Genomic DNA, 26764 nt, shown 5'->3' on the forward strand with positions numbered 1-26764 from the left:
CTCCTATTGCGTAAGTAGCTTACGCTATGGGAACACCATGTAAAACGCCGTGCGTGCTGACTTCGCTCTATAAAGCCAGAGGCAGGTGCCTGAGCCTTAAAGCAAAGTGATATTCCACGAGCCGGCCAGAGCTATATAGTGGGGTATGACAGGGCGCCCTTGCCTTCAAGGTGGGGCGCTCCTTGTACAAATACAAGCACATATCTCATGTACTGAGCTTTTGTGTACTGGTACGCATAATAAACCCTCTAAGTCGGTCAGAGACGGACCTTATAAGGGAGGAGATGATGCCCAGCATATACATACTCCAGTTCATTCCACAGTCAGACTGATAGAATGTTGGAATGCAGTGAGGGGACCTGTAGGTTATAAAACCTGATAAATGTCGAAGGCGAGGCCCAGCCTGCCGCCGCACAAATATCTTCAATGGGTATCCCACTCGACCATGCCCACGAGGAGGCCATGCTCCTCGTAGAGTGAGCTCTGACGCCTAAGGGGCATTGAAGGCCCTTGGCTCCATAAGCTAGCGCTCTAGCATCCACTATCCAGCGCGATATTCGTTGCTTTGAGACAGCGAGACCCTTAGTTCGGCCGCCAAAGCATACAAATAATTGTTCCGTCTGTCTGAACAGGGCAGAACGTTCCAAATATACTCTGAGCACCCTGACCGGGCAGAGTAAATTTGCATCACCTTCGTCTGCTGAGGACGATAGCGCTGCCAGAGATATCACCTGTGCTCTGAAGGGTGTAGAGAGCACCTTAGGAATATACCCGTGCTTTGGCCTAAGGAAAACTCTGCAGTCGTTAGGTCCAAATTCCAGGCAAGCAGCACTTGATGACAGCGCGTGCAGGTCGCCCACTCTTTTAACTGAAGCGAGTGCCAGCAAGAGCGTGGTTTTGAGCGAGAGCTGCTTGAGGTGCACGGTTCGGAGAGGTTCGAACGGGGCACCTTTGAGTGCGTCCAGGACCGTGGCCAGGTCCCAGATCGGCACTGAAGGTAGGCGAGGAGGGTTCATCCTCCTAGCGCCTCTTAGGAAACGAACGATCAGATCGTTTTTTCCTAATGAATGTCCTTTATCAGGATTGTGTGACGCCGCTATGGCAGCCACATAGACTTTGAGCGTGGAGGGTGTGCGGCCCGCCTCCAGCAGCTCCTGCAAAAAGGCGAGTACACTTGGTATCTCGCACGTTTTGGGGTTCAAGCTCTTGGTATCACACCAGTCACTGAACACTTTCCACTTTTGGGCATACAAGCGCCTCGTAGAGGGGGCTCGCGCCTCAGTAATGGTTTTCAGAACTCCACTGGGGAGGTTCTCGGGAACCCGTTGAGGGGCCATGCATGGAGGGCCCACAGATCGGGCGGGGATGAAGAATCATCCCGCTGGCCTGTCCGAGGAGGTCTTGCCTCAGCGGAATCGGCCATGGGGCAGATTGCATCATCTGTACCAGCTCTGGAAACCACGTCTGGTTTTTCCAGAGTGGGGCTACCAGGAGCACTGCACATTTCACCTCCCTGATCCGACTGATGACCTGAGGCAGCATCGTGATCGGGGGAAAAGCATACAAGGGGCGGCTCGGCCAAACTTGGGCGGCAGCGTCCGTGCTTTGAGAAGAAGAGAGGGCAGTCGGCGTTTTCCTTGGAGGCGAAGAGGTCGACCTCTGCCTCGCCATAGGTTCGCCATAACCACTGAACCGTCAGAGGGTGGAGAGACCATTCTCCTGGGAGAACTTTGTCTCTGGATAGCATGTCCGCTCCTTGGTTCAGGGCGCCTGGCACGTCGCGCTGCCCTTAGCGAGCGCAGGTGGTGTTGTGACCATAGGATGAGCTCCTGGCCCTAGAGTGCAGGGAGCTCGACCTGAGTCCACCTTGGCGATTTATATATGAAACTACCGTCATGTTGTCCGTTCGGACCAGGACGTGTTCGTTTTGCAGGTACGGAAGCAGGGCTCTGAGAGCCAAGGCGACCGCTTTCATTTCCAGACAGTTTATGTGTAGGCGCTTTTCCGGGTTTGACCAAAAGCCGGAAACAGGCCTGCCCTCGTAAAGGGCCCCCCATCCTATTTTGGAGGCATCTGTCGTGATAATTTTCCTCCGCGTATTCACGCCCAGACTCACGCCAGTTTGATACCAGTTTATGGCTTTCCAGGGCATCAGGGCTTTTATACAGCTGTGATTCGCTCTGATAAAAAAGTGGCCCGAGCGCCACGCGTGAGTGGGGACACGGCTCTTGAGCCAGCGCTGGAGAGGACGCATGTGCAACAATCCTAGCTGGAGTACAGCTGATGCCGAGGCCATGAGACCGAGCATTCTCTGAAATCGTTTGACGGGGGCGTGCGCGCCTTTCTGAACGATGTTGCAAGGCGTCGAATAGAGAGCGCGCTCTGATAAGAGGCGCTGTCATCTGCACTGAGTCTAGCACTATTCCCAGAAAAGAAATATTCTGGCTGGGGGATAGCACGCTCTTTGCAAAATTTATTCTCAGACCCAGGCATTGTAAATGGCTGATAGTCCAAGATCTGTGTGTCATTAACTGAACCTCTGATTGTGCTATGATTAGCCAATCGTCGAGGTAATTCAGTATCCGCACTCCCGCTGTCTCGGGGAAAGTGCCGCGTCCATACATTTACGTGAATGTACGGGGGCCAATGATAGGCCGAATGGTAGTACTGTGTACTGGTATGACTGTCCCTCGAAGCGAATCTCAGAAAGGGCCTGTGGTGAGCGCTATCGGGATGTGAAAGTAAGCGTCTTTCAAATCCACTGATAGAAACCAATCCCGGGCGAACTTGCGCGAGGATATGTTTGGTTGTTAACATTCTGAACGAGCGAATCATTAGCGCTTTGTTCAGATGTCTGAGATCCACGATAGGGCGAAGGCCACCGTCCTTTTCGGGACGAGAAAAATAACGGCTGTAAAACCCGCCTACGCTCAAAGAGGGAGGAACAGTTTCTATAGCGCCCTTCTCTATCAGTTTGAGCACCTCGGTGCGTAGAACATGTGACACATCTTTCCTCACTTTCGTCTCGACCACCGCTGAAAAGCGGGATGGTCTCTGAGCGAATTGAAGTGAGTATCCGTGTTTTATTATGTTCAAAACCCATTTCGGCATGGCGGGATTTTTCCCAGGCTTCTGCTCGCACAGATATGGGCTGAATGCCGGCTGGGGCGTGTCGCAGTGACTGGGCCCGCCCGTCAAATCGCTTTGTGCTAACACAGAATCTACGGCTCTCAGAGGCGCAGGTGCGCGCTGAGCAGCCGTATTGAGTGCCGAGTGCAGAGGTGCGTGTGAGAGTACAGGCACATGCGCTATTTCGAAATGCTCACAGCATGAGTCGGAGAGGTGCTTGAAACTGTATGAACAGTGTTTTGAAGTGGGGGTGCATTCATCATTATGGGCACGCACGCCACATTCATAAAGCTTTCCGCATTTAGTGGGGAGTTTCTTAGCTCGCGCATTGCATCTGTGATGTTTGCGGCATAGCTGTTTGAAACTGTGTGGGTAGCTGTGTGTAGGGGTGCGTGCAATACGGCAGGCACACGCGCTACACTTATAGCACTTCCCGTTTTTACTGGGGAAGTGTTTATAACTGTGGGAACAGTGCTTGTGTGTAGTGGTGCATACATGACAATAGGCACACAAACTACGTTTTTGAGACATCCAGCCTGAGCTGGGGAGGTGTTTGGCACTGTTTGGACAGTATTGATATGTGTGAATGCGCACTTTAATGTGGACATGTGAACCCTTAGTGACACAGGCAGAAAATGACTCTTTTGGTGATTTCTGTGTGTCGCCGTGAAAACGGCGTTTGATTGCAGGTGACCGAGTTTTATGACTGGCCCATTGACTGCTGTATAGACATTTCCAGCCGCCTGTAAGGGGACTGGGTAATGTTTTAAATGTTTGCGAGGGAGCGGTCCGGCATTTGCGAGACGCGTACTCCCTCTCTTTCTTCCTGCTGCTTGGAAGACTTACGAGGCTCTGTGTTCAGGGTGATTCTGGGTCGAGGGCCTCGTTACTCCTGCGGGTTTCTTCGGCCAGTGGAACGCGAGCGGCGTCGAGCGTCCTTTTTAGGTCTGCTCTTCGGCAGGGAGACGGGCGGCTCTGCCCTGGCTCACTGCTGCGGCGGTTTTTGAGATGAGCTGGAGTGCTTAGGCAGGAAGTGATGCATAGCTTGCGAATCCTTCCGTGCTTCAGTGAAGCGCTCCGTGAAATCTCTCACCGTAGGTCTAAACAGGCCGCTCGGAGTGACAGGCGCGTCAAGGAAGGGTGCCTTATCCGCGTCCTTCATCTCCGTTAGCGTTAGCCACAGATGGCGCTCAAGGACGATCAAATTAGCCATGGCCCGGCCAATGGATTGGGCGGTGGCCTTTGTGGCTCGCAGAGCTACGTCCGTAGCACTGCGCAGGTCCTTAAAAGCGTCGGGTTCAGGTCCAGACTCGTCCATAGAGCGGAGAAGTTTGGCCTGAAACACTTGTAGAACCGCCATCGAATGCAGCGCTGACGCAGCTTGACCGGCGGCGGCGTATGCGCGACCGGTGAGAGCTGATGTGGTTCTGCACGGCTTCGATGGGTGAGAAGCTCTGGCCTTCCATCCAGCGGTTGGGCATAGATGGTTGGCCACAGTCCCCTCTAGGGGCGGAGTTGCCTCGTAGCCTCTTTCTCTCGCGCCGTCCACTGAGGAGAGCGAAGAAGAGAAAGAAGGCTTTAGGCGAGCAGTCGTGAGGGCTTTCCACGACTTCGTGAGCTCGTCGTGCACCTCAGGGAAGAAAGGAGAGGGTCTCTGTCGGGGGGCCTGCCGGCGCCCCTGCAGGAACCACTCATCCAGCCAGCTGCGGGCGGGATCTTCCGGAGAAGACCAGTCGAGCCCGAGGTCTTCCACGGCCTTAGACAGGATATGGACGATCTCCGAGTCCATGCTGGTGCCCGCGCTCGTGTCCGCTGATGCCGATGGCGCGGGGTCGAACGAGCCCGGCCAGTCGTCGGATGCAGCGTCAAGAGAGAGGCTGTCATCCTTTCCGTCGTCGTCCCCTGATGTGCCGAACGAGACGAGACCCACCACTTTGTTGGAGGGGTGCAGGTCCGTTCTCGCGAAATGGACCGGCGGTGGGGAGACATCTGGTAGCGGTGATGCCCGCGGGGACTGAGCCGGCGTGACATCACCGGAGTCGGGGTGCTCTGGCAGCCTCTGTGAGCGGCGCTTTTTCTTGCGCGGCTCGAACAGAGGTGGCAGCACGGGGGCAGCCGGCTCGCTTGCGGTGAAAACGGCAAAGCGAGTGCGCAGCTCGGCGAGGCCCAAGGAGTCGCATTCAGGGCACCCGCCCTGAATGAGTGCAGCTTCTGCGTGGTCCAGACCCAGGCAGCGAGTGCAGATGATGTGCCGATCTCCGTCAGAAAGAGGGCCTCTGCACGAGGCGCAGGCTGAAGGCATTTGAAACAACGCCTGGAAAATAACTCTTTTACTTTCTTAAAAAGCGTCGCGGGGACGAACGCTTGCTCAGTAAAAGGATATGCAATGCGCGCCGGATGGCGTAGCAGAAGGCTTCGAAGGCGGCTGAAGATGCCGGCGTCCTCTCAGCAGTCCCGCTGTAAGCTTGTCCACGGCGGTGAAAGACTCCAAAAATCCGGAGGATCCAGCGAAGAGAAGGTCTTCGCTGAAGGAGATTAAATCTAAAAGAACTGGCATGACGGGACGCTCATTATATAGCCCTCATATGCTAATTTCAGCAGGCTCTGAGCGCGCGAATGCGGGACGCGCCCTCATTGGTCGCGCGTTCTAAGTCGCTCCGTCACTGGTTCGAGCAGTTGCCGCAGCACAGCCAATGACCGAGCTGCCTCGCTCATCACTGTCTGCTGTGCAGCTGCAATGCGTTTTACATAAAGACTTCAATATTTCTCGAGATACTGAGTTTTCCCATAGCGTAAGCTACTTACGCAATAGGAGAGACCTCTCGATAGGGAACTTGCTTAATGGATCAAAATATGACAATTGATACGATTTGTTGTAACAAAGAAAAAGCACATTCATGTACATTTGCCAAGTGCATGGTAACTTGCTAAACTAAAACTTTATGCTCCATCTTCAGTGTAATTATGGCTGGTGGTTATTAAAATGTATTTCAAAATAAAAAGAATGAAAGGGATCAATAAATTATGAACAATTATACTTTGTAATAATATTTGAGTATTTGTCTGATTAATATGTAATCAAGTAATCAATAAATTAGTAACTGTAATCTGATTGTGTATTTTAAAATGTAATTTAATCTAATATCAAGTACTTGATTTTTGTAATCTGATCTCGTAATTAGTTACTTTCTAGCAATGTGCCTTTGGGAAGTAACAGAATACATGTAACAGGATTACGTGTTCAAAATACAAGTAACTGTTTTCCATAACAATTACAATTGAATTTGTTGGTAATCAGAAGTTATATTCAATGAGGTCTTTCATTACTGAAGAGATTACTTTTCATTTTATTGTCATTTTTTCATTTAATATTTTGTCTGTTTAGTTGGAAAACATTTATCTGTATAAATGATGCAATGTGATCATTAATGAGGAACTTTCCCTTTGGGAGCTTAATAGAGAGAATCCACAAACGATCAGAAAAAGATGTGGTTGTGTACGCTCTGAGAGGTTTTGAAGTAAGTTTGAAGCAGCAGAAATAGTTGTGTAAATTGTCATGCGAACATTTAACGTTATGCTAAGCCAAAATGCTCTTTTACATGCACCTGTTACAAGCCATGAGTATATTTTTTCCTTCAAGAAAATCCACGTTATAGATCAAATGATTATTTTCTTTAGTAAGATCTTTGATAAGGCTAGGATGTACAGCAAAAGTCTTATTTATAGAAATGTTTTCCAGTTAAAAAAAAATTTAAATCCTCAAAACAAGATACATCTATAATTTATATTGTTTTAGAAAGCAATACTGCATAATATATTACGTTTATTTCCAGATAATGTATTTTTTAAATGAATGTATTTTGTCTTACTGTATTGGCAGATTTTTCCCCCAACTTGTTATTAACTTGTTTATAGTCAAAACAAGTGAAAAAAATCCAAAATAGCAAACGCATGTCTCTGAGAGGCCTTTCATCTGGAAAGTATCACATTCTAATTAACATCTGCTAAACATCTTAAAAAGATCCGATTTACAAACATTCAAAATCACCAATGTTTCAAAGACACCTGAAAGTGTTATTGACGTCCGAGAGGAAACATCCTATAGACCAATGGCAGATTAAATACATCTTCCAGATGTAAACAAACACATCAAATAGATGTCTGAGTGATGTGGGTGTGCTATCAGGGAATCTTCCTGTGCTAAATGAACTAACCCAAAGTATTTATACTACGTTACTGACCTCGAGTAATCTAACGAAATTCGTTACAAATTACATTTTACAGCGTGTATTCTGTAATCTGTAGTGAAATCATTTTAAAAGTAACCCTGTCAACCCTAACTGTGCCTAATACAAAGTTACCACAGTTTTATTGAAGGCTAGTAACAATAGTTGTAATATGATTTTGAATATGCAGGGAACGTTTTGCAGAGAGTTTAACAATCCAGTATGTGCTTCGACATTCATACCGGCATACAGTTATGTTAATATTGTACTCTATATTAAACAGTCATTTGATGCGTGGTTATCGAAATCATTCGCAAGTTGCGCAACTCTCTATATGTACACTCACCTAAAGGATTATTAGGAACACCATACTAATACTGTGTTTGACCCCCTTTCGCCTTCAGAACTGCCTTAATTCTACGTGGCATTGATTCAACAAGGTGCTGAAAGCATTCTTTAGAAATGTTGGCCCATATTGATAGGATAGCATCTTGCAGTTGATGGAGATTTGTGGGATGCACATCCAGGGCACGAAGCTCCCGTTCCACCACATCCCAAAGATGCTCTATTGGGTTGAGATCTGGTGACTGTGGGGGCCATTTTAGTACAGTGAACTCATTGTCATGTTAAAGAAACCAATTTGAAATGATTCGAGCTTTGTGACATGGTGCATTATCCTGCTGGAAGTAGCCATCAGAGGATGGGTACATGGTGGCCATAAAGGGATGGGCATGGTCAGAAACAATGCTCAGGTAGGCCGTGGCATTTAAACGATGCCCAATTGGCACTAAGGGGCCTAAAGTGTGCCAAGAAAACATCCCCCACACCATTAAACCACCACCACCAGCCTGCACAGTGGTAACAAGGCATGATGGATCCATGTTCTCATTCTGTTTACGCCAAATTCTGACTCTACCATCTGAATGTCTCAACAGAAATTGAGACTCATCAGACCAGGCAACATTTTTCCAGTCTTCAACTGTCCAATTTTGGTGAGCTCTTGCAAATTGTAGCCTCTTTTTCCTATTTGTAGTGGAGATGAGTGGTACCCGGTGAGGTCTTCTGCTGTTGTAGCCCATCCGCCTCAAGGTTGTGCGTGTTGTGGCTTCACAAATGCTTTGCTGCATACCTCGGTTGTAACAAGTGGTTATTTCAGGCAAAGTTGCTCTTCTATCAGCTTGACTCAGTCGGCCCATTCTCCTCTGACCTCTAGCATCAACAAGGCATTTTCGCCCACAGGACTGCCGCATACTGGATGTTTTTCCCTTTTCACACCATTCTTTGTAAACCCTAGAAATGGTTGTGCGTGAAAATCCCAGTAACTGAGCAGATTGTGAAATACTCAGACCAGCCTGTCTGGCACCAACAACCATGCCACGCTCAAAATTGCTTAAATCACCTTACTTTCCCATTCTGACATTCAGTTTGGAGTTCAGGAGATTGTATGTGAAGCGTCAGCTATAGATTTTTTTATTTTTTTATTACAGAACTTATATATATATATATACATACATACATACATACATACATAAACAATCAGGGAAATGAAGCATGGTTGTATCTTTTACAATGAACAATCATAACAACAGAAATCAATAGTATGGATTTGCAGACATCAAAATATGAAGTTATATACACAGAAAAAGAAAAGAAAAGCATAAGGTTAAATCATATAATTTATGAAACTTGCTCATTTCGTGGATTTGTTGAAGAGACTGCTCCTCATTTATTTTGTGATTTTAGTATAACCAATAAATCTTTGATTGACTTAAGCTCTTATGTTTTTAGCCCCACAAATAGCTATAGTTTACATGATATATGACCTAACTCAAATCAAAACAAGTCAAGAGTAATCCAGCACACGCTTCAATCTACAATAAGCCAATGGTAAACAGGACCCGCCCACATCATTATCATACAAGAGACACAAATGTAAGAATAAAAATACAAAAATAAATACATGTGGGAATATTTAAATATAGAAATAAATACACGTGGGAATAAATAAATATAAAAATAAATGAATGAATAAATAAATAATAATAATAAAAAACTAATGAAAGAATAAAAAAAATTTTAAAGAATAAAAATAAAAAGAGAAAATAATAAATAAAGGAAAAAAATTCATACAAAAATAAATTCAGGAATAACTTTCATTAAAAACTAATTATATTTGTTTTATCAAGACATTTATTCCTTTATTTATTTTCTTATTATTACATTTATTTATTATTTTTGCATGTTTTGTCCTCCATACTAACCATCCGCATGAAGAACATCACATTAGCCCCGCCTCTTTAACGTAATGAACCAATGATATAACTGCACACACTTGTCTGCCGACCAGCTAGACGTGACTGGCAAATGGCTGTAGAGGAGATACACTTTTATTTATTAAAGAACAATAATTATTTCATTGCTTGGATTCTGTTTTTTGCCATAACGGGAACCGTGAAGGTACTCATGTTGTCCGCATAGGCTACAATCGAGTCTTTGTGTACGGAAGTATTTCTACTGTATGTTGTACTTTATGCACCACTTGACTCAGTTAAGAGATGACGTATATTTGCTAGGACGTATCTAAATGTAACACGAATGGAGATGTATGACAGACTCTTATAATTCTTAAAAGGTATAGCGTGCTGTCATAAGAATGAACAGATATTTACTTTAGACCGTGCCGGGGTCATTGACCGAACACATGCCGGTCAGTATGTTTGGGTTCGGTCGCATCTCCGCCGAGGGGAAAGTCGGAATCGCCTCGGGGGTAGTTTTTTTCTCAATACTCATTTCTAGAACAGTAATCTCGGAGCGGGTTGACAAAGACACACGTGCACTGTTATTTCGTATTCAGTTTCTCCTGTTGCTCAACACCTTGCTGCTCCTCGGCTCTCTCTTTATCTGGAAACGCGTGGTGAGGCGTCTGTTGGGGACCAGAGGTGCACTTACTTCCCCGCAGAAATGCTGGCGGCTCGTTGTTCTGCTGTTTCTCACTCTCGCTCATGGCAGCTACCTAAGCATGTTCTTCCTCGTGGACACAGAACCACACTGGTTGTCAATGCTGAGCTTCTCTTGTTTGGGTATTTATGTAATCCTGTTGTTCTTCCTGATGGTTTTTGGCTGCTTAAACCGCCTTCGCAGGCTTATCTCCCCCAGCCGAAGTGATGAGGATGCGGTTGCAAGTGGATCAGCCAGCCAGCCAGTGCTAGCATTGATAGTAACAGCAATATTGGCAGTGTATGGTTTAATAAATGCTGCACAGCCTCCGCAGGTAATAGAGGTGGAGATCCCACTGGAGAAGCTCCCAGAGTCTTTGAATGGGCTCAAGTTGGTGCTTCTGTCTGACATACATCTGGGACCCACAATAGGCCGCACCAAACTGCAGAGCATTGTTACTATGGTGAATGAGCTGGACCCAGGTGACTACATCTCAGCATTGTGAGGTATCAGTAGTGTTATGTTTTTGAGTGCTAATATGTACCCAACAAATCTTGACCATCAGTGTTTCTGTTTGTGAGCTGTAGATGTGGTGGTGATTGTCGGTGATTTGACCGACTCTCAGGTGACTCGGTTGAGGAGTGCTGCAGAACCACTTGGACAGATGAGGGCTCGACTGGGCTCATATTTTGCTACAGGTCAGATTTAGTACAACATACTATTTAAATAGTGTAGTGTAAATAGCAACATAAAACATATTTGCACTAAATGCAAATAGTGGCAGATACTGTTTGCACTCCTAATTAAATACTAACATACAGTATCATCACAGTGTTTATTGTGTTTACTTAGACTCCCACAGACACCATACACCAACCACTACCCCTAAACCTAACCCTTACCTTACCATATTTAGCCATGGTTTTACTACAGTAATCATAGTATCACCATGATATTTTGTAGTGAAATCTTAGTAACCACAACATTAAACATAGTTACTATATAAAAACAGTATTACTGTAGGAACAACATGGTTAATTGGATTAAAACTATAGCTTTCCCAAAAAACATGGTTACTACAATATTACTACTGTAAAACCATTGTTAATTTCAACTCCCCGACTGTCACCATGCTCAAATCACTGAGAGGCAATCAACCTTTATAGTTATTGTTATTTATTTTTATAAGTAATAATAAAGGAAATATTAAGAGTGGAAAGGATGGGGAAAAGTGGGACAAAAGGGAATTGAACCCAGGTTGTCTGCACGAAGAAAGCACATCCAGACCAACTTTACACACTACGCCATTGCAGCAAAACTAGTGGGTGAAGTTTGTCTTTTATTTCTGTTTTTCCACTAAACTATTAGAGTGCAAAAAGTGTGATGTGTGGCAGGTGCTATTTACACCTACTGCAAACAGTCACTCCATATAAAAATAGGGATAAAAATATGTAATATTTCTGTATCCATATCATGTTTTGGGGTGTTTTCAGGCAATCATGACTACTACACTGCTGATGTTGAAGGCTGGTTTGAACTATTGCGCTCAATGGGGATCGAGCCACTTCACAACAGCCATGCAAAAGTGTTCCGCCCTGAACAAACTCAAGACTGGATTTGCCTGGCAGGCATTGATGACTTAGAGGCCCGCATGCTACGGTTAGTCCGCAGTGAGGTTATCCCCTCATCTAAGCAACTCCTCTCCAAGAGGCTCCTTTGAATATATACAAATTTAGTGCTTATCATATGTGTTACCTTTGAGCTCACGTCGGTGGTGTTGCTTTGGTTAAAGGTACCCCGGCCATGGCATGGATGTTGAGAAAGCTCTTAGTGGTTGCAGTGCACAGAGGCCCATAATTCTTCTTGCACATCAACCCCATGCTGCCAAACAGGCCCTCCAGCAAAGGCCAGACATCAACCTGGTGCTCTCAGGTATTGTGGAAAGGCTTGATGTCAATTTGATTTTTTTAGTAGTGGTGTTTCTGAGTGTAGCGTTGGTAACATAATTTGGTTTCATTCAAACAAGTTATACCTGTACATAATTAAATGCATTTCTGTGTTTGTGTAGGTCATACACATGCTGGTCAGCTGTTCCCCCTCACCATCCTGGCATACCTGGCCAATCCATTTTTCTGTGGACTCTACCGTGTCTCTGAACACACTATGGTCTATGTTACCCCTGGAACTGGTTATTATGGCATCCCAATGAGAATTGCAAGCCGTTCAGAAATCACAAAAATTATACTTACACGTGCCTGAGTGAACACACATTTTCCTCCATACACATTCATTACCTACCTTACTACCTTGCATGCTGTCACAATCAGTTACATTGTAATTATTTTGTAATGTATGCATTATTATGTTATCCCTTATCACATCTATATTAGGCAATCTTTTCAAAATGGAAAGTGTTTACAATATTAATTAGTATAATATCTGCACAATCTTGATGAGCATAATGGCTCATGTGCAGCATCTTGATCAGAGACACACATTCATTCAGAAGCTTTTTTTTATCAGTGTTGTGATGTTCTGCTATTTGTTTGCCAACAATTATCACATTTTAATCTGATAATAATTTTCCAAAAGCTGATTTGAATGCTTTTGGACTGTTATACCCAGGACTCTTAATTATAATTGCAGATTGTGACTGCTTGAATCAAACTTGAATTCAGTGCACTCTTTTCCTTTTCACAGCTGTAAGTCAATCAGGGATTTCTAAATAATCTGCTGTGATCATTAAAAAGCTTTGCTTATTAAAGGTTGTTACAGCAGCAATGCATCAGTCTTAAAATGCCTTTATTAAAGGGATAGTTCACCCAAAAATGAAAATTCTCTCATAATTTCCTCACCCACATGCCATCCCAGGTGTTCTTTATTCTCTTGAACACAAACTGAAATTTTTAGAAGAATATCTCAGCTCTGTAGGTCCTGAAAGCAAGTGAATGGAAGCCAGAAAGCATATAAAGGCAGCATAAAAGTAACCCATAAGACTTACAGAAGCGGTGATTGGTGGAGGTGAGACGCATTAATAGTTTAGTCCTTTTTTTCCCTATAAATTCTCCTCCCTGTCCAGTAGGTGGCCATATGTAGGATGAATGTGAATCGCCAAAAACAAAAGTGGATATTTATAGTAAAAATTACTTTATTTTTATATTAAAATATTTAGCTTTTTATTACCAACACCTATCATATTGCTTCTGAAGATATGGAATTAATAACTGGAGTCATATAGATTATTTTCTGCTGCCATTTATGTGCTTTTTGGACCTTCAAAGTCCTGACCACCATTCACTTGCTTTGTATTGACCAACAGAGCTGAAATATTCTTCCAATCTTTGTCCAGCAGAAGAAAGTCATACACATCTAGGATGACATTAAAATGAGTAAATGATTAAGAAATGTTTATTTTTGAGTGAACTATCCATAATTCAACAGGAATAGATCTGAGTATTCTAAACAGAATATTCTTATTCTTATATAGGGGAGACTAGGCCTGCTTGTCACACAGGGAAGCCATCAGAAAGGCTATACAGTATGTCAACTATAAGATTTTTTGTCAAAATTTTAATTTCACAAATGCTAGCTTTTTTTAGCAGTAGTTTTGTTTGTTGGTGTTAAACACCCAAATTGTTGTCTTTAGTTAGAGTAGGTTTTGTGAATTCTATCATCCAAACAAAAATTCCAGCATGATCATATTTTTAAAAGCTGTTGTCACAAAATGACTATGTGTTAAAAAATATTTTTTATCGAGGGAAATGGCAAAAATATTAAATAACCCTTTTGTTGCCAAAACGCAAATGCCTTACTTTCTTCCGTGGAACACAAACAAATATATTTTAATAGCGATCTGATGTCTGTTTGTCCATTCAATGCAAGTGAATGGTGACCAAACTTTCAAGATAAAAAAAAAAAAAAAAGACAAAGCCAGCGTATCCATAAGCCTCCAGTGGTTTAATCCATGTCTTATGAAGCGATCAGTTCAGCTGAGAACAGACCAAAATATAACTTCTTTTTTACTATAAATGTTGACATCTGCAGTCTCCTTGGTGATCATGATTTCAAGCTTGACTGCACTTTTTTTTAGCACCATCTAGATCTCTGCGTGTCAAGAACTAGGAAGTGTAATCAAGCTCAAAATCTTGATTGGCCAAGAGACTTGCTGCCTTTATGTCCTTTTTGAAGCTTCAAATTTTTGTGTCACCATACACTTGCATTGTATGAACCTACTTTTGCTTTTGGCGATTCACATTCATCACGCTTATCAGGACCTACTGGACAGGGAGATATTATAGGGAAAAAAACGACTTAAATATTGATGCGTCTCAGCCCCACCAATCACCACTTCTGTAAATATGGTATAAGCACTGAAGTCTTATGTGTTACTTTTAGGCTGCCTTTATATGATTTTGGACCTTTAAAGTTCTGGCCACAATTCACTTGCCTTGTGAGGACCTGCTGAGATATTCTTCTAAAAATATTTGTTTGTTTAGCAGAAGAAAGTAAGTTATACACATCTGGGATGGCATGAGGGTGAGTAAATGATTTTCATTTTTGAGCGAACTATCCTTTTGAGCTTGCTACAGACTGAAAGTGCGGAGTTTGATGAGAAATTCACTGCATTGCATGACGATAAGAATCTATTAACTTTTTATTTTTGTTTACACAAACAAATGAAACAGAAATAGTACAAAAAACGAGCCATGACAAGCATAGTCTATTTCTCAGGTGGTGGAGCTTTTCTCTTCACAGCTCGTATCAGAGCTTGCTGTACTACCGGGTAGAGTTTGTGGCAACCGTCCATGCATGTTCTCACAGCACCTGCAAGTGTGTCTCCCCGCATCTCTCCGTCCGCATTCAGACCAGACACTTGATTCAGATTTGGAAGAAGAGCCACGGTGACACATCCCTGATTCTCCCCGTATCCCTCCTGCCAGTTCCCACACTCTTCTGTGTATGATGGGTCAACGAGACAACAGTCTCCATTCTGCCGTAGCGCACTACCCAACACCACATCGTACATTTCAATACCAGCATCCGCCAGCGCCATAGAGGCGCATGTGACTGAATGTGCGAGAATCGAGCCGTCATTCTCCAAAACCATGATGTTAACTTCGATCTGAGAGCGTGGGTATCTGTGCAGACAGACACCTGGCTGTAAGCTCTCGAGCAGAGTGGCGGACAGGTCTCTCTCCTCGCTGCCCTGAATCCAGGCGCCCCGTTTAATGCAGGAAAACGGCGCAAGCCTGAAGTCGCAAATAAGGCGACCGGTTTTCATGTCTGTTTCGTCTTTGCGTTCAATTTCTCGTGGGCCGTACACCGAACATATGATCTTAGTGTTGCCAGCCTCGAGGTAAGCTGAGCCCTTCGCCTGACTGATGAGCCCACAGCGCACAAACACTGGCCGGACATCGCCATTCCCTCGGGAGCCCTGCCTGCTGCCTGCTTCGGGGATTTTGTTTGGAGAAAGAAAGAGCAGCGGGGATTGCGATTCCTCTGGTCCACGGATACGTTTGGTGTCAACCGGCATTTTCAATAAACCCACGTGTTTATGAGAAGATGACTTTTCAGGGGCGATCTTGTTCGAGGAAGAAACGGTGACAGGAGATTGCTAGTTATGCACTACCGCCATCTATCGGATAGGCGTGAAAAGACGCAAAGCTCGACACGAAGATGTCCTAATGGATTGCGAGGGAACCTTTTTTGTGATTAAGACCGTTGATGTGACGGGTAACCTTATAGTTTATTTATAGTAAAGGATAAGTAAATGATAATCCAGGGATAGGTGTGCATTAAACGATTTTAAATGCACGACGTAGAGGCGATCCTTGGGGCTCTGGGGAAAAAAGCGGGCCCTTCTGATATTTACGTCTATTAAATTCATACGATAATATATATATTTTTAAAAGTTCTCGTTGTAATAATAATAATATAAATATATTAAAACATTCAAAGTGCACTCAGAACTCATGTTTCACTACACACAGCATCACTTGACACTTAGTATGGGTCATCTGTTATTAAAAAAGATCTGACTGCCTTCTGTTGTTGTGGTGATGCCGCTATGGTGGTGGCCTCTTTCTCTTTATGAGGTGTTGATGTGATTGATGGAAGTACCTGCTGACGGCACTGCTGGATGTGTGAAGACTCTTCATCATGAGCAGAGCAAGAGGCTGCAATGGAAGTCAATGGAACTGCTAAACAATTAAAGTAATAATTATATAAATTCAGATATCAGTAAATAATTAAATATACATTCAGATAGCAGATACATTTAGCTTCAATATTCTTATTCAGCATGAATATTCTCATTGTAACACACATAATCAGGTAAATACATTTCTGAGAGAAGGCCATATCAATATCAATAATACCACGTGATACATGGAATTCACATTCAATATGTGCTTGTCTGGGGTGTTGTAATGACTAGTAATGCTCTTAGAGAGAGAACAGAAAGCACGGAGCATTTAACTACAATCTTTCACTAACAAGCATTCATTTTTTTAACAGTATAGGTTCATACGTGATAAGCTGTGTGGATTGACGGTCTCAGAAGCGGAGGCAACTGGGACTTGTCCTCCGCCACACGGATGAGGTGAGTAACCGCACCACCACGAGGACCTACTAAGTAGTGGGAATTGGGCATTCCAAATTAGGAGAAAAGGGGATAAAAAAAAAATCCCAAAACACCTGCCTATTGTGTGGGTCCCCCTCGTGTCGCCAAAACCGTTACAACCCGCATCGCAGAATAGCATTCTGAAATGATATACAGTCAGGTCCATAAATATTGGGACATTGACACAATTCTAATATTTTTGGCTCTATACACCACCACAATGGATTTTAAATTAAACGAACGAGATGTGCTTTAACTGCAGACTTTCAGCTTTAATTTGTGGGTATTTACATCCAAATCAGGTGAACGGTGTAGGAATTACAACAGTTTGTATATGTGCCTCCCACTTTTTAAGGGACCAAAAGTAATGGGACAATTGGCTGCTCAGCTGTTCCATGGCCAGGTGTGTGTTATTCCCTCATTGTCCCATTTACAAGGAGCAGATAAAAGGTCCAGATTTCATTTCAAGTGTGCTATTTGCATTTGGAATCTGTTGCTGTCAACTCTCAATATGAGATCCAAAGAGCTGTCACTATCAGTGAAGCAAGCCATCATTAGGCTGAAAAATCAAAACAAACCCATCAGAGAGATAGCAAAAACATTAGGTGTGGCCAAATCAACTGTTTGGAACATTCTTAAAAAGAAAGAATGCACCGGTGAGCGCAGCAACACCAAAAGACCCGGAAGACCACGGAAAACAACTGTGGTGGATGACTGAAGAATTCTTTCCCTGGTGAAGAAAACACCCTTCACAACAGTTGGTCAGATCAAGAACACTCTCCAGGAGGTAGATGTATGTGTGTCAAAGTCAACAATCAAGAGAAGACTTCACCAGAGTGAATACAGAGGGTTCACCACAAGATGTAAACCATTGGTGAGCCTCAAAAACAGGAAGGCCAGATTAGAGTTTGCCAAACAACATCTAAAAAAGCCTTCACAGTTCTGGAACAACATCCTATGGACAGATGATACAAAGATCAACTTGATGGGAAGAGAAGAGTATGGAGAAGGAAAGGAACTGCTCATGATCCAAAGCATGCCACCTCATCAGTGAAGCATGGTGTTGGTAGTGTCATGGCGTGGGCATGTATGGCTGCCAATGGAACTGGTTCTCTTATATTTATTGATGATGTGACTGCCGACAAAAGCAGCAGGATGAATTCTGAAGTGTTTCGGGCAATATTATCTGCTCATATTCAGCCAAATGCTTCAGAACTCATTGGACGGCGCTTCACAGTACAGATGGACAATGACCCGAAGCATACTGCGAAAGCAACCAAAGAGTTTTTTAAGGGAAAGAAGTGGAATGTTATGCAATGGCCAAGTCAATCACCTGACCTGAATCCAATTGAGCATGCATTTCACTTGCTGAAGACAAAACTGAAGGGAAAATGCCCCAAGAACAAGCAGGAACTGAAGACAGTTGCAGTAGAGGCCTGGCAGAGCATCACCAGGGATGAAACCCAGCGTCTGGTGATGTCTATGCGTTCCAGACTTCAGGCTGTAATTAACTGAAAAGGATTTGCAATAAAGTATTAAAAATTGAAAGTTTGATTTATGATTGTTAATCTGTCCCATTACTTTTGGTCCCTTAAAAAGTGGGAGGCACATATACAAACTGTTGTAATTCCTACACCGTTCACCTGATTTGGATGTAAATACCCTCAAATTAAAGCTGAAAGTCTGCAGTTAAAACACATCTTGTTCGTTTCATTTCAAATCCATTGTGGTGGTGTATAGAGCCAAAAAGATTAGAATTGTGTCAATGCCCCAATATTTATGGACCTGACTGTACTTCTCAGCACAATTTTACAGAGTGGTTATCTGAGATACCGTAGTCTTTGTCAGTTCAAACGAGTCTGGCCATTCTCTGTTGAACTCTCTCATCAACAAGGCGTTTCCATCCACAGAACTGCAACTCACTGGATGTTTTTTGTTTTGAACCATTCTGAGTAAACTCTCGAGACTGTTGTGCATGAAAATCCCAGGAGATCAGCAGTTACAGAAATACTCAAACCAGCCCGTCTAGCACCAACAATCATCCATGCGATTATCTGCTATAATCGCCAATCACCCAATTGTGTGGCAGCAGTGCATAAACTCAAGCAGATGTGGGCCAGGAGCTTCAGTTAATGTTCACGTCAACCATCAGAATGGATCTGAGGGTTGTCCCCCCCTAAAATATCATTAAAATATGTGTATTGTAAATAATATAATGATATATTCTTAAAATAATTGTTTAAGAAATAAAATAATACAATGTAAACGGGGCAACAACAAAAAAAACCTTCAAAAATTGCTCTTGAGACTTGTTATGTTTATTGTCCCCCCCCCCCCAAGGTTATTAGATTTGATAAAAAAAAATAAAAAATTGTAGCCTGCTGGTGTATCGTCATTATATTGATATATGTTGGAAACATAAGCAATATATCAAATTATCTTACTAACCATTTCCCACTTCAAGCACTGAACGTTATAACATTTCAAATAAATATAAGTATATCAAATCTTCACATATAAAATATAATATGCAATCAAAGCAAAGCACACACCGTATTTCCGTTTTAAGAGACACGTGCCTCAAGTGAATGTTTACTCAAGGAGTTCGAACGGGGTCGCAAGACGAGAGATAATTACATTTACAGCCTTTCATGTGTTGAAAATAAGACCGTGCCAACGCGAATCCCCACTGTTCTCGGGAAAGCGAGGGTCTCGTTTGAGCAGGCAGGTGCAGTGCCTAAATAGTCGTTCTTTTGAGAAATCTACAGCAAATTCCTCCTAACATGCATCTTCCGAGAAGTAATAATTTAGGCTTGGAACCCACTATTACAAACTTGAGCAAGTCTTTACAATATTTACTTGAGGCAGCTGCTTCACTCGCAAAACTAAATTGAACCGCGAGTTTAGACCAGTCGAGTCCGGGCGCATTGGAAACACGCTCTATTTTAAATAGAAAGTAGCTTTTTGTTACATTGTTTCTATCTTAGAATAGAACATAATTTCATTGATACACCCTCGTGCCACTTGAGGAGGTCCGGTGCACGCACTGACCATGGAGGAGCTGGCCAGGGAGAGCATCCTCAGCATCACTCTCCTTTCCAAACCTGCGCGGGCTTCAGACGTCCCAAGTCTCGGCTCATTTGGAGCTATTTTCATTATGCTTAAATCCGCCCTCGGCGCGGGTCTGCTTAACTTACCATGGGCTTCTGAGAAGGCAGGAGGGGTGAAGACGGCCATCAGTGTGGAGCTGGTGTGTTGCATTTCAAACTAATGTCGATAAGTCTTCTTTTTTTCCACACTAGAGCTTTTACACAGAAGTAACAGTGAGTTAATTGAGTGTTTAAGTAACAGTGAGTTAATTGAGTGTTTAAGTAACAGTGAGTTAATTGAGTGTTTAAGTAACAGTGAGTTAATTGAGTGTTTGCCCTCCTTTACTCAATATTCAGCTTAATTTCGAAAAGATTACATCATAATATCCTTGAAGATATCCTGCCCTTCATATGTTTCTGGTATGGATCTGGTCTACACACATTTGCTTATGTGAAATACCTTCAATCATTTATTAAAGTAATAAGAAAGTTTAAGAAAAGGAGGGGCAAGTCCAAATTATTATTTGAGGTAATCAATATTATGCCACATATGCCTTTTTAAGGTTGTTTATATTATTGTTTACTGTGTTCAAATGAAAGGTCATAGGTGTTTTAGAGGCGGGTGGGATGTCCTTTTGCCAATTTTGTCCCAAACCACTTTTTGAAAAAGTTTTTGTAAGCTAAGTGTCTGTCAGCTAAGTGTCTCCATTTCTTGAGCAGGAGTTTCCATTTCATCCGTGCATGTTATAATAAGTGGCGATCTGGTACTGGAGTTTGTTATTTTTAATGTTGCAATGAGTGTTCATTGTGGTGGTTTTCAGTGGCGATGAGTGACAGCGGGAGGTGATGTTCTCTTGTACATGCAGACGTGCACTTCGCTTTCCAGATAAAATGCATAGCAAATTGCAAATAGATGTTCCTGCTCATGATATACATCAACTGACATATAGATGGAATATTTGTTTATTCAATGAAAAAGTTATATTAGGGCGGATTAGAACCCTGACCTCCGTGAGTCATTCTGGCTAAAGCTTACTGACCTAACAGTCATTTTTTTACACTAGAGCTAACCACTGACCAACAAAATCCCTTTACTGTCAGTGTTAGATGTATGGATCACGTTATCAAATACATTTTGTGAATTTTTTGGAGCGCTTCATTTGGTCATCAAAAATGAATATTTAACAAAACAGTAAAAGATTACTTTATATTTTCTGACCATAACCTAATTTGTTTTTCCACTTCGTGATGTCCCCCCCACACATTACTAGATATAATACATCTGCAGTGTGTAGATGGCAATATCACGAGTGTCTCTTAAGAGGCTCTTTGGGTTGTAAAAACGTCAAGAAAGCATTCTAACTCCCAGACTCGCTGGCGCTACCTGGTGATTTAGATGGGGAGTAACAGTGTGTGGGGGTTTTAGGACCCTTCGCAAAAATGTGTGCATTGCATTCAGAATTAATGAGTTCATGATTTTCCGTTCATACTCTACATGTGTGTTTAATATATTTGCTGAATTATTTTTCATTTAGTGCCAAGTTGTGTAGTTGTGAAGAATAACTAATTCTATCATCATTTTAGAGCCTGGTGAGAAGTACTGCAGTACAGTGCTTAGTTCCTTTTCCACTCCTCTGTACTTGCTTTATCAGCTACTATCTCTGATCACTCAAAGTTTCTGTATGTTTAATATTGATAGTGTGCTGGGAACTCTGGCTGCTACATACCTGTGCATGGCTGTAATTGTGAAGTATATTACCTGAAAGATGAGCATACACCAGACCTTACACCAGAGCACAGTAAAGGGTGAGTTTAAAATGGGTATGTAATTTAAAATGTAATATGAAATGAGCTGACAAGGCCAAAATAACTAACAAAACCCCCAAACTTATCCATCCCGTAACCTCAATTAAAACAAAAAAGGAAAACAAAAATACAGAGCTGTTTCCCCTAACTCCCTAACATCAGAAATTCAATGACAAACAATTACACAAAGAAAATGGCGCCAGACTTCATACTCCCCACCCAATTCGTGTGAATGAATATTTACAAAGTATTTACAGTCAATTTACACAAACTCTGGTCAAGCAAATCAAAATCCAAAATTGCAAACACTTTTAGCAGAAAGGGTCAACCACACAAACAGCAATTTTCACTGTAGATCACAACAGATAACAATGCACAAATCAAGACAATTGTCTGGTACAAATTAGATTGGCGCATCTTTTAAAGCCAGCTGATCTTGGCTGCTCCAATCATGCGAGGGCACCTTTCTGAATTGGTGTCTCCAATGTTGTCCTCCAGGACACGCCCACCTGCAAAGAGACACACAAACACATAAGAAACAGACACCGAACAGATTTGCAAATTTACAAGCCAAGGAGGGGCAAACCACAAATTGGGAACAGGATGTCCTGGCGACAGGGTGACAGGGCAACGAAGGCTATCCAGTCTGGTCTGAATCGACAGCAGGTCTACTGTGGCACAAGTCACAGAAATGTTTAATTAGGGTTAACAGAGGAATGTGGCACAATGTGGCATCGCACCCTGCTGCGTGTGGGGCTGCGTTGCTGCAGAACGGTCAGAGTACCCATAAGGACCCCTGTCACCGTTGAAAGCGCCTACAATGGGCACGTGAACATCAGAACTGGACCTTGGAGCAGTTCAAGAAGGTTGTCTGGTACAATGAGTCCTGTTTTCTTTTATATCACGTGGATGGCCATGTACATGTGCACCGTTTACCTGTTGAAGTGATGGCACCAGGATGCACTGTGGGAAGATGACAAGCTGGTGGAGGGAGTGTGATGCTCTGGGCAATGCTCTGGTGGGAAACCCCAGTCCAGCCATTCATGTGGACATCAATTTGACACGTGCCACCTACCTAAATATCGTTGCAGACCAGGTGCACCAACACCAGATCCTGACGTTGAAAAAATTTTTTTGCAGACATGGCAATGGGATTACCTGATGGTAGTGGCCTCTTTCAGCAGGATAATGCACCCTACCACACTGCACACATTATTCAGGAATGGTTTGAGGAACATAATGAAGAGTTCAAGGATCCCAGATCCCAATCCGATTGAGCATCTGTGGGATGTGCTGGACCAGCAAGGCCGATCCACGATGGCTCCACCTCACAACTTACAGGTCGAGGAGGATATGCTGCTAATGTCTTGGTGCCAGATACCACAGGACACCTTCAGTGGTTTTGTAGAGTCCATGCCATGGCAGGTGGGTGCTGTTTTGGCAGCACACGGAGGAACAACAACATATTAGACAGGTGGTCATAATTGTTTTGTATATAAAGTACCAGTCAAAAGTTTTGAAACACTTGAATGAAATGTTTCTCATGGTCATTTGATCTGAAGGCGTATGCTTAAATGTTTGAAATTAGTTTTGTAGACAAAAATATAATTTAGCCACCATATTAATTTATTTTAATATGGTTTTTGAAATTGTCGACTTGGACCAAATAATAAAGAAAAGCAGCCAATAAGTGCCCAATATAGATAGGAACTCCTTCAATATTGTTTAAAAATCATCCCAGGGTGATTCCTCAAGAAGTTAGTTGAGAAAATGTCAAGAATACACGTCTGCAAATTCTAGGCAAAGGGTGACTACTTTGAAGATGTTAAAATATAACACAGTTTTGATTTTGTTTAGTCCCAACATAATTCCCATAGTTCCATTTATGTTATTCCATAGTTTTGATGACTTTACTAGTATTCTAAAATGTGAAAAAAAAAATTTGAATAAAGAATGAGTGAGGACCATAATGTTCCTAATAAAGTTATCTGTGAGTTTATAAGTACTGTATATATGAAAACTTATGTAGATCAATTACATTATTGTGGCAGACAATTACAGCATTGATTATACTTTAATCATTAGACAATACAAAAAGTGTCTTTATCCTCATGCGACCCAGCTGCCTCATGCATGTTTCATGTTTGATGCTGACAAACATGAAGTGCTCAGATGAGTACTCTAGAGCGGTTTTCTGACAGAAATTCCAAATACATGTTCGTTATTTTGAATAATTTTTCACAGTAACATATCTGTCGGACATTTAGTTTAAGTTTAATAAAAAAAAATATATATTTTTGTTTGTTAACAGTACAATAAGGCGCTATTCGTTAACATTAGTAAATGCATTCCTATATAATTACTATGCATTCCTGGACACATACTAAACTATTTGATGAACAAAATCGGACTTTCTATAGCTTGGTATTTCTTTTTTTTCTCCCCTTTATCTCTCCAATTTGGAATGCCCAATTCCCAATGCACTTTATGTCCTTGTGGTGGTGAAGTGACTCGCCTCAATCTGGGTGGTGGAGGATGAATCTCAGTTCGTCAATTCATGCATCTTATCACGTGTCTTGAGCGTGTTACCGTGGAGACATAGCACGTGTGGAGGCTTCATGCTATTTTCTGCAGCATCCACGCGCCCCACCCAGAGCGAACCGCATTATAGTGACCATGAGGAGGTTAACCCATGTGACTTTACCCTCCCTATCAACCGGGCCAATTTGGTTGCTTAGGAGACCTGGCTGGAGTCCAACTCGTTTTTTAGGAAAACTATTTGCTCTAGAAAAAAAAATATTATTGGTTTTTTGCTTGTTTGTTAGGTGCTACTAGTTACAAATCAAAAAATTAAATAGAAAATGCACACAAAATTCACGTAGCGGGCTCAGGAGGTTAAAGTCAATATATTATTTGGTTTATTTTCATATAATTTAACATAAGACTATAGCAGGCCAACAGTCAACAGCATAGAGGTATACTTGGGCTTGTGTTTCGTCTGTACATGCACCAGACGGATAATTTTGGAGATTCTCATTGTTGCACTAGCCATTATCATTTTATTGACATAAGTTAAATGTAGTTTGAAATGTAAAAATTGCATCTCTGTCGAGACACCTGCACTCTGTTCTGTCCAGCTGTCTGTGAACAGCTGTCCGTTTGTTTCCTGTACAGCTGGAGTTGCATTTACAGTGAATCGTATGTGAGTGCATATCAAGTTTTATTTATATTTTGTGTTTGTAACAGGTTGGAGTCGTTGGCCTCCTTGTTCAGTGTGGTTCCTACTATCTGTTTTGGTTTCCAGGTCAGATTGTAAAAAAAAGTTTTTCTAGATCACTAGAGCATTTTTGCATGTGCGGATACAAAAACTTTTAATTTTACAGTGTCATGAAGCATCTATTGCAATATACAGCAGCATGGAGAACAAAAAGATTACACACTGGGTCTTCATCTCAGTTACTTCTATGGTTTTCTGCCTGATTATTTATACTCTCACAGGTGAGTCAAATGACTATCCTCTAATAATAAGCTCTATAAATATGGGCATATAACACTGTACTATGTGCAAATTAAGATATTGTGTAGACACTTTTTCTTACACTGAAAGACTGACATAATGTTGCAATACTGCAGGTATGTTTGGCTTTCTTACTTTTGGACGAGCAGTAGCATCAGATATCCTGGTGTCATATCCTGGAAATGATATAGTGATGATTATTGCTAGGCTACTGTTTGGGATTTCGATCATCACCATCTATCCTATAATATTGCTGTTGGGCAGGTACTGTAAACCATAAATAAAATAATTTGAATAGCTCACTATGTTCACTGCACACATGTACAGACTGCACACACACACACTTATGTGCCAATGGTTGTCTTATTTACAGGTGTGTGATTGTAACACAAACACTGCGCTTCTGGGAAAAACAGGCTTTATTTTCATCTGTGTTTGAGAGTCGGTGCCGTTTGATTCTAACAATTCTCTGGATCGCTGTGACACTCCTCATTGCCATCTGTGTACCAGACATGAGTGAAGTCATCAGCGTGATTGGAGGAATTAGTGCCTTCTTTATCTTCATCTTTCCTGGTAAGACACTAAATAATAAAAAACAATCTCATCCCACTTAATGGCCAGCACACAAATATCCACACACACTCACTCACATAGACAATTATATATTACATTCCAAGCTTATTCTTTGTAGGGTTGTGCCTCATTTTCTCAATGCAGACAGAACCTATAGGTCCCAGGAAGAAGTGAGTAATGCGTGCGTTGTCTTAATCATGTTTATTTTAGAAGATGAAGTGACATTTTTTTCATTTCATATCTCTGCTTCCCCTTTTCTATAATTTACTACTGTACATTTTACTTATCATTTACATTTATTGTGCTTTAAAAAGATTGTTTTTAATTATTCTCTCTCTTACATCATTTTGTCACTCTTTTTCAGAATTCTCTTGACATGCTGGGGTGTCGTTACTGTCATTACTGGAGCTTTTATCTTTGGCCAGAGCACCACTACAGCTGTTATAGAGTTGTTGCACAAATTGTAATGATCATAATTTTCAATAGCATTGGCTCAGTAGAGTGTTAAGAAAAATAAGATTTATACATTTATTTTGTTGATGACATATTTGTTATTATTAAAAGTTGGTACATTTAAATTTCGAGATGGTATAATGTAATTGAACAGAAATCTTATTAAAAGAAAATGACAACACAGTGCCTTGTGTTTGTATTACTGTTCAGTTTTGTCTCTTTTTGCCTTTGCTAAGGAAATAGGTAGAGGGGGTTTGTTGTCTTTCAATGTAATATAGAACCAATTAAATTATATTGTTGTGTTTAGACAAGAATATGAGGATTAAACAAATGTGTTGAATGGTATGTATTTGGGTGGTATGAGAGAATATGTATATGAATATATGGCTTTGTTTTACATTTTGTTGCAATA

General features: G+C 42.2%; 2 protein-coding genes and 1 pseudogene across 2 annotated transcripts; 2 read left to right on the plus strand and 1 right to left on the minus strand.

Annotated features, from left to right (window-relative positions):
- Nucleotides 1-9686: 9686 nt before the first annotated feature.
- LOC127660946 (transmembrane protein with metallophosphoesterase domain-like) lies at nucleotides 9687-14058 on the plus strand. The gene is made up of 5 exons (XM_052151448.1): nucleotides 9687-10774; nucleotides 10880-10990; nucleotides 11786-11951; nucleotides 12085-12224; nucleotides 12361-14058. The coding sequence occupies exons 1-5, from the start codon at nucleotides 10057-10059 to the stop codon at nucleotides 12549-12551; spliced, it is 1326 nt and encodes a 441-aa protein (XP_052007408.1). The 5' UTR covers nucleotides 9687-10056; the 3' UTR covers nucleotides 12552-14058.
- Nucleotides 14059-14954: 896 nt separating this feature from the next.
- On the minus strand, nucleotides 14955-15877 carry exosc6 (exosome component 6). The gene has a single exon (XM_052153803.1). The coding sequence runs from the start codon at nucleotides 15823-15825 to the stop codon at nucleotides 15013-15015; it is 813 nt and encodes a 270-aa protein (XP_052009763.1). The 5' UTR covers nucleotides 15826-15877; the 3' UTR covers nucleotides 14955-15012.
- A 4089-nt stretch (nucleotides 15878-19966) lies between these two features.
- On the plus strand, nucleotides 19967-26366 carry LOC127655188 (putative sodium-coupled neutral amino acid transporter 8; annotated as a pseudogene).
- The last annotated feature ends 398 nt before the right edge of the window (nucleotides 26367-26764 follow it).

The sequence above is a fragment of the Xyrauchen texanus genome, chromosome 2 (genome assembly GCF_025860055.1).
Source record: "Xyrauchen texanus isolate HMW12.3.18 chromosome 2, RBS_HiC_50CHRs, whole genome shotgun sequence".
Lineage (NCBI taxonomy): Eukaryota > Metazoa > Chordata > Actinopteri > Cypriniformes > Catostomidae > Xyrauchen > Xyrauchen texanus.

Excerpts from the sequence above, each read along its gene's own strand:
- LOC127660946 (XM_052151448.1), top strand. The coding sequence starts at position 10,057 with ATGCCGGTCAGTATGTTTGGGTTCGGTCGCATCTCCGCCGAGGGGAAA. Across the intron at positions 11,952-12,084 it reads TTAGAGGCCCGCATGCTACG|GTACCCCGGCCATGGCATGG; the intron begins GTTAGTCCGCAG and ends CTTTGGTTAAAG. Across the intron at positions 12,225-12,360 it reads CATCAACCTGGTGCTCTCAG|GTCATACACATGCTGGTCAG; the intron begins GTATTGTGGAAA and ends GTGTTTGTGTAG.
- exosc6 (XM_052153803.1), bottom strand. The coding sequence starts at position 15,825 with ATGCCGGTTGACACCAAACGTATCCGTGGACCAGAGGAATCGCAATCC.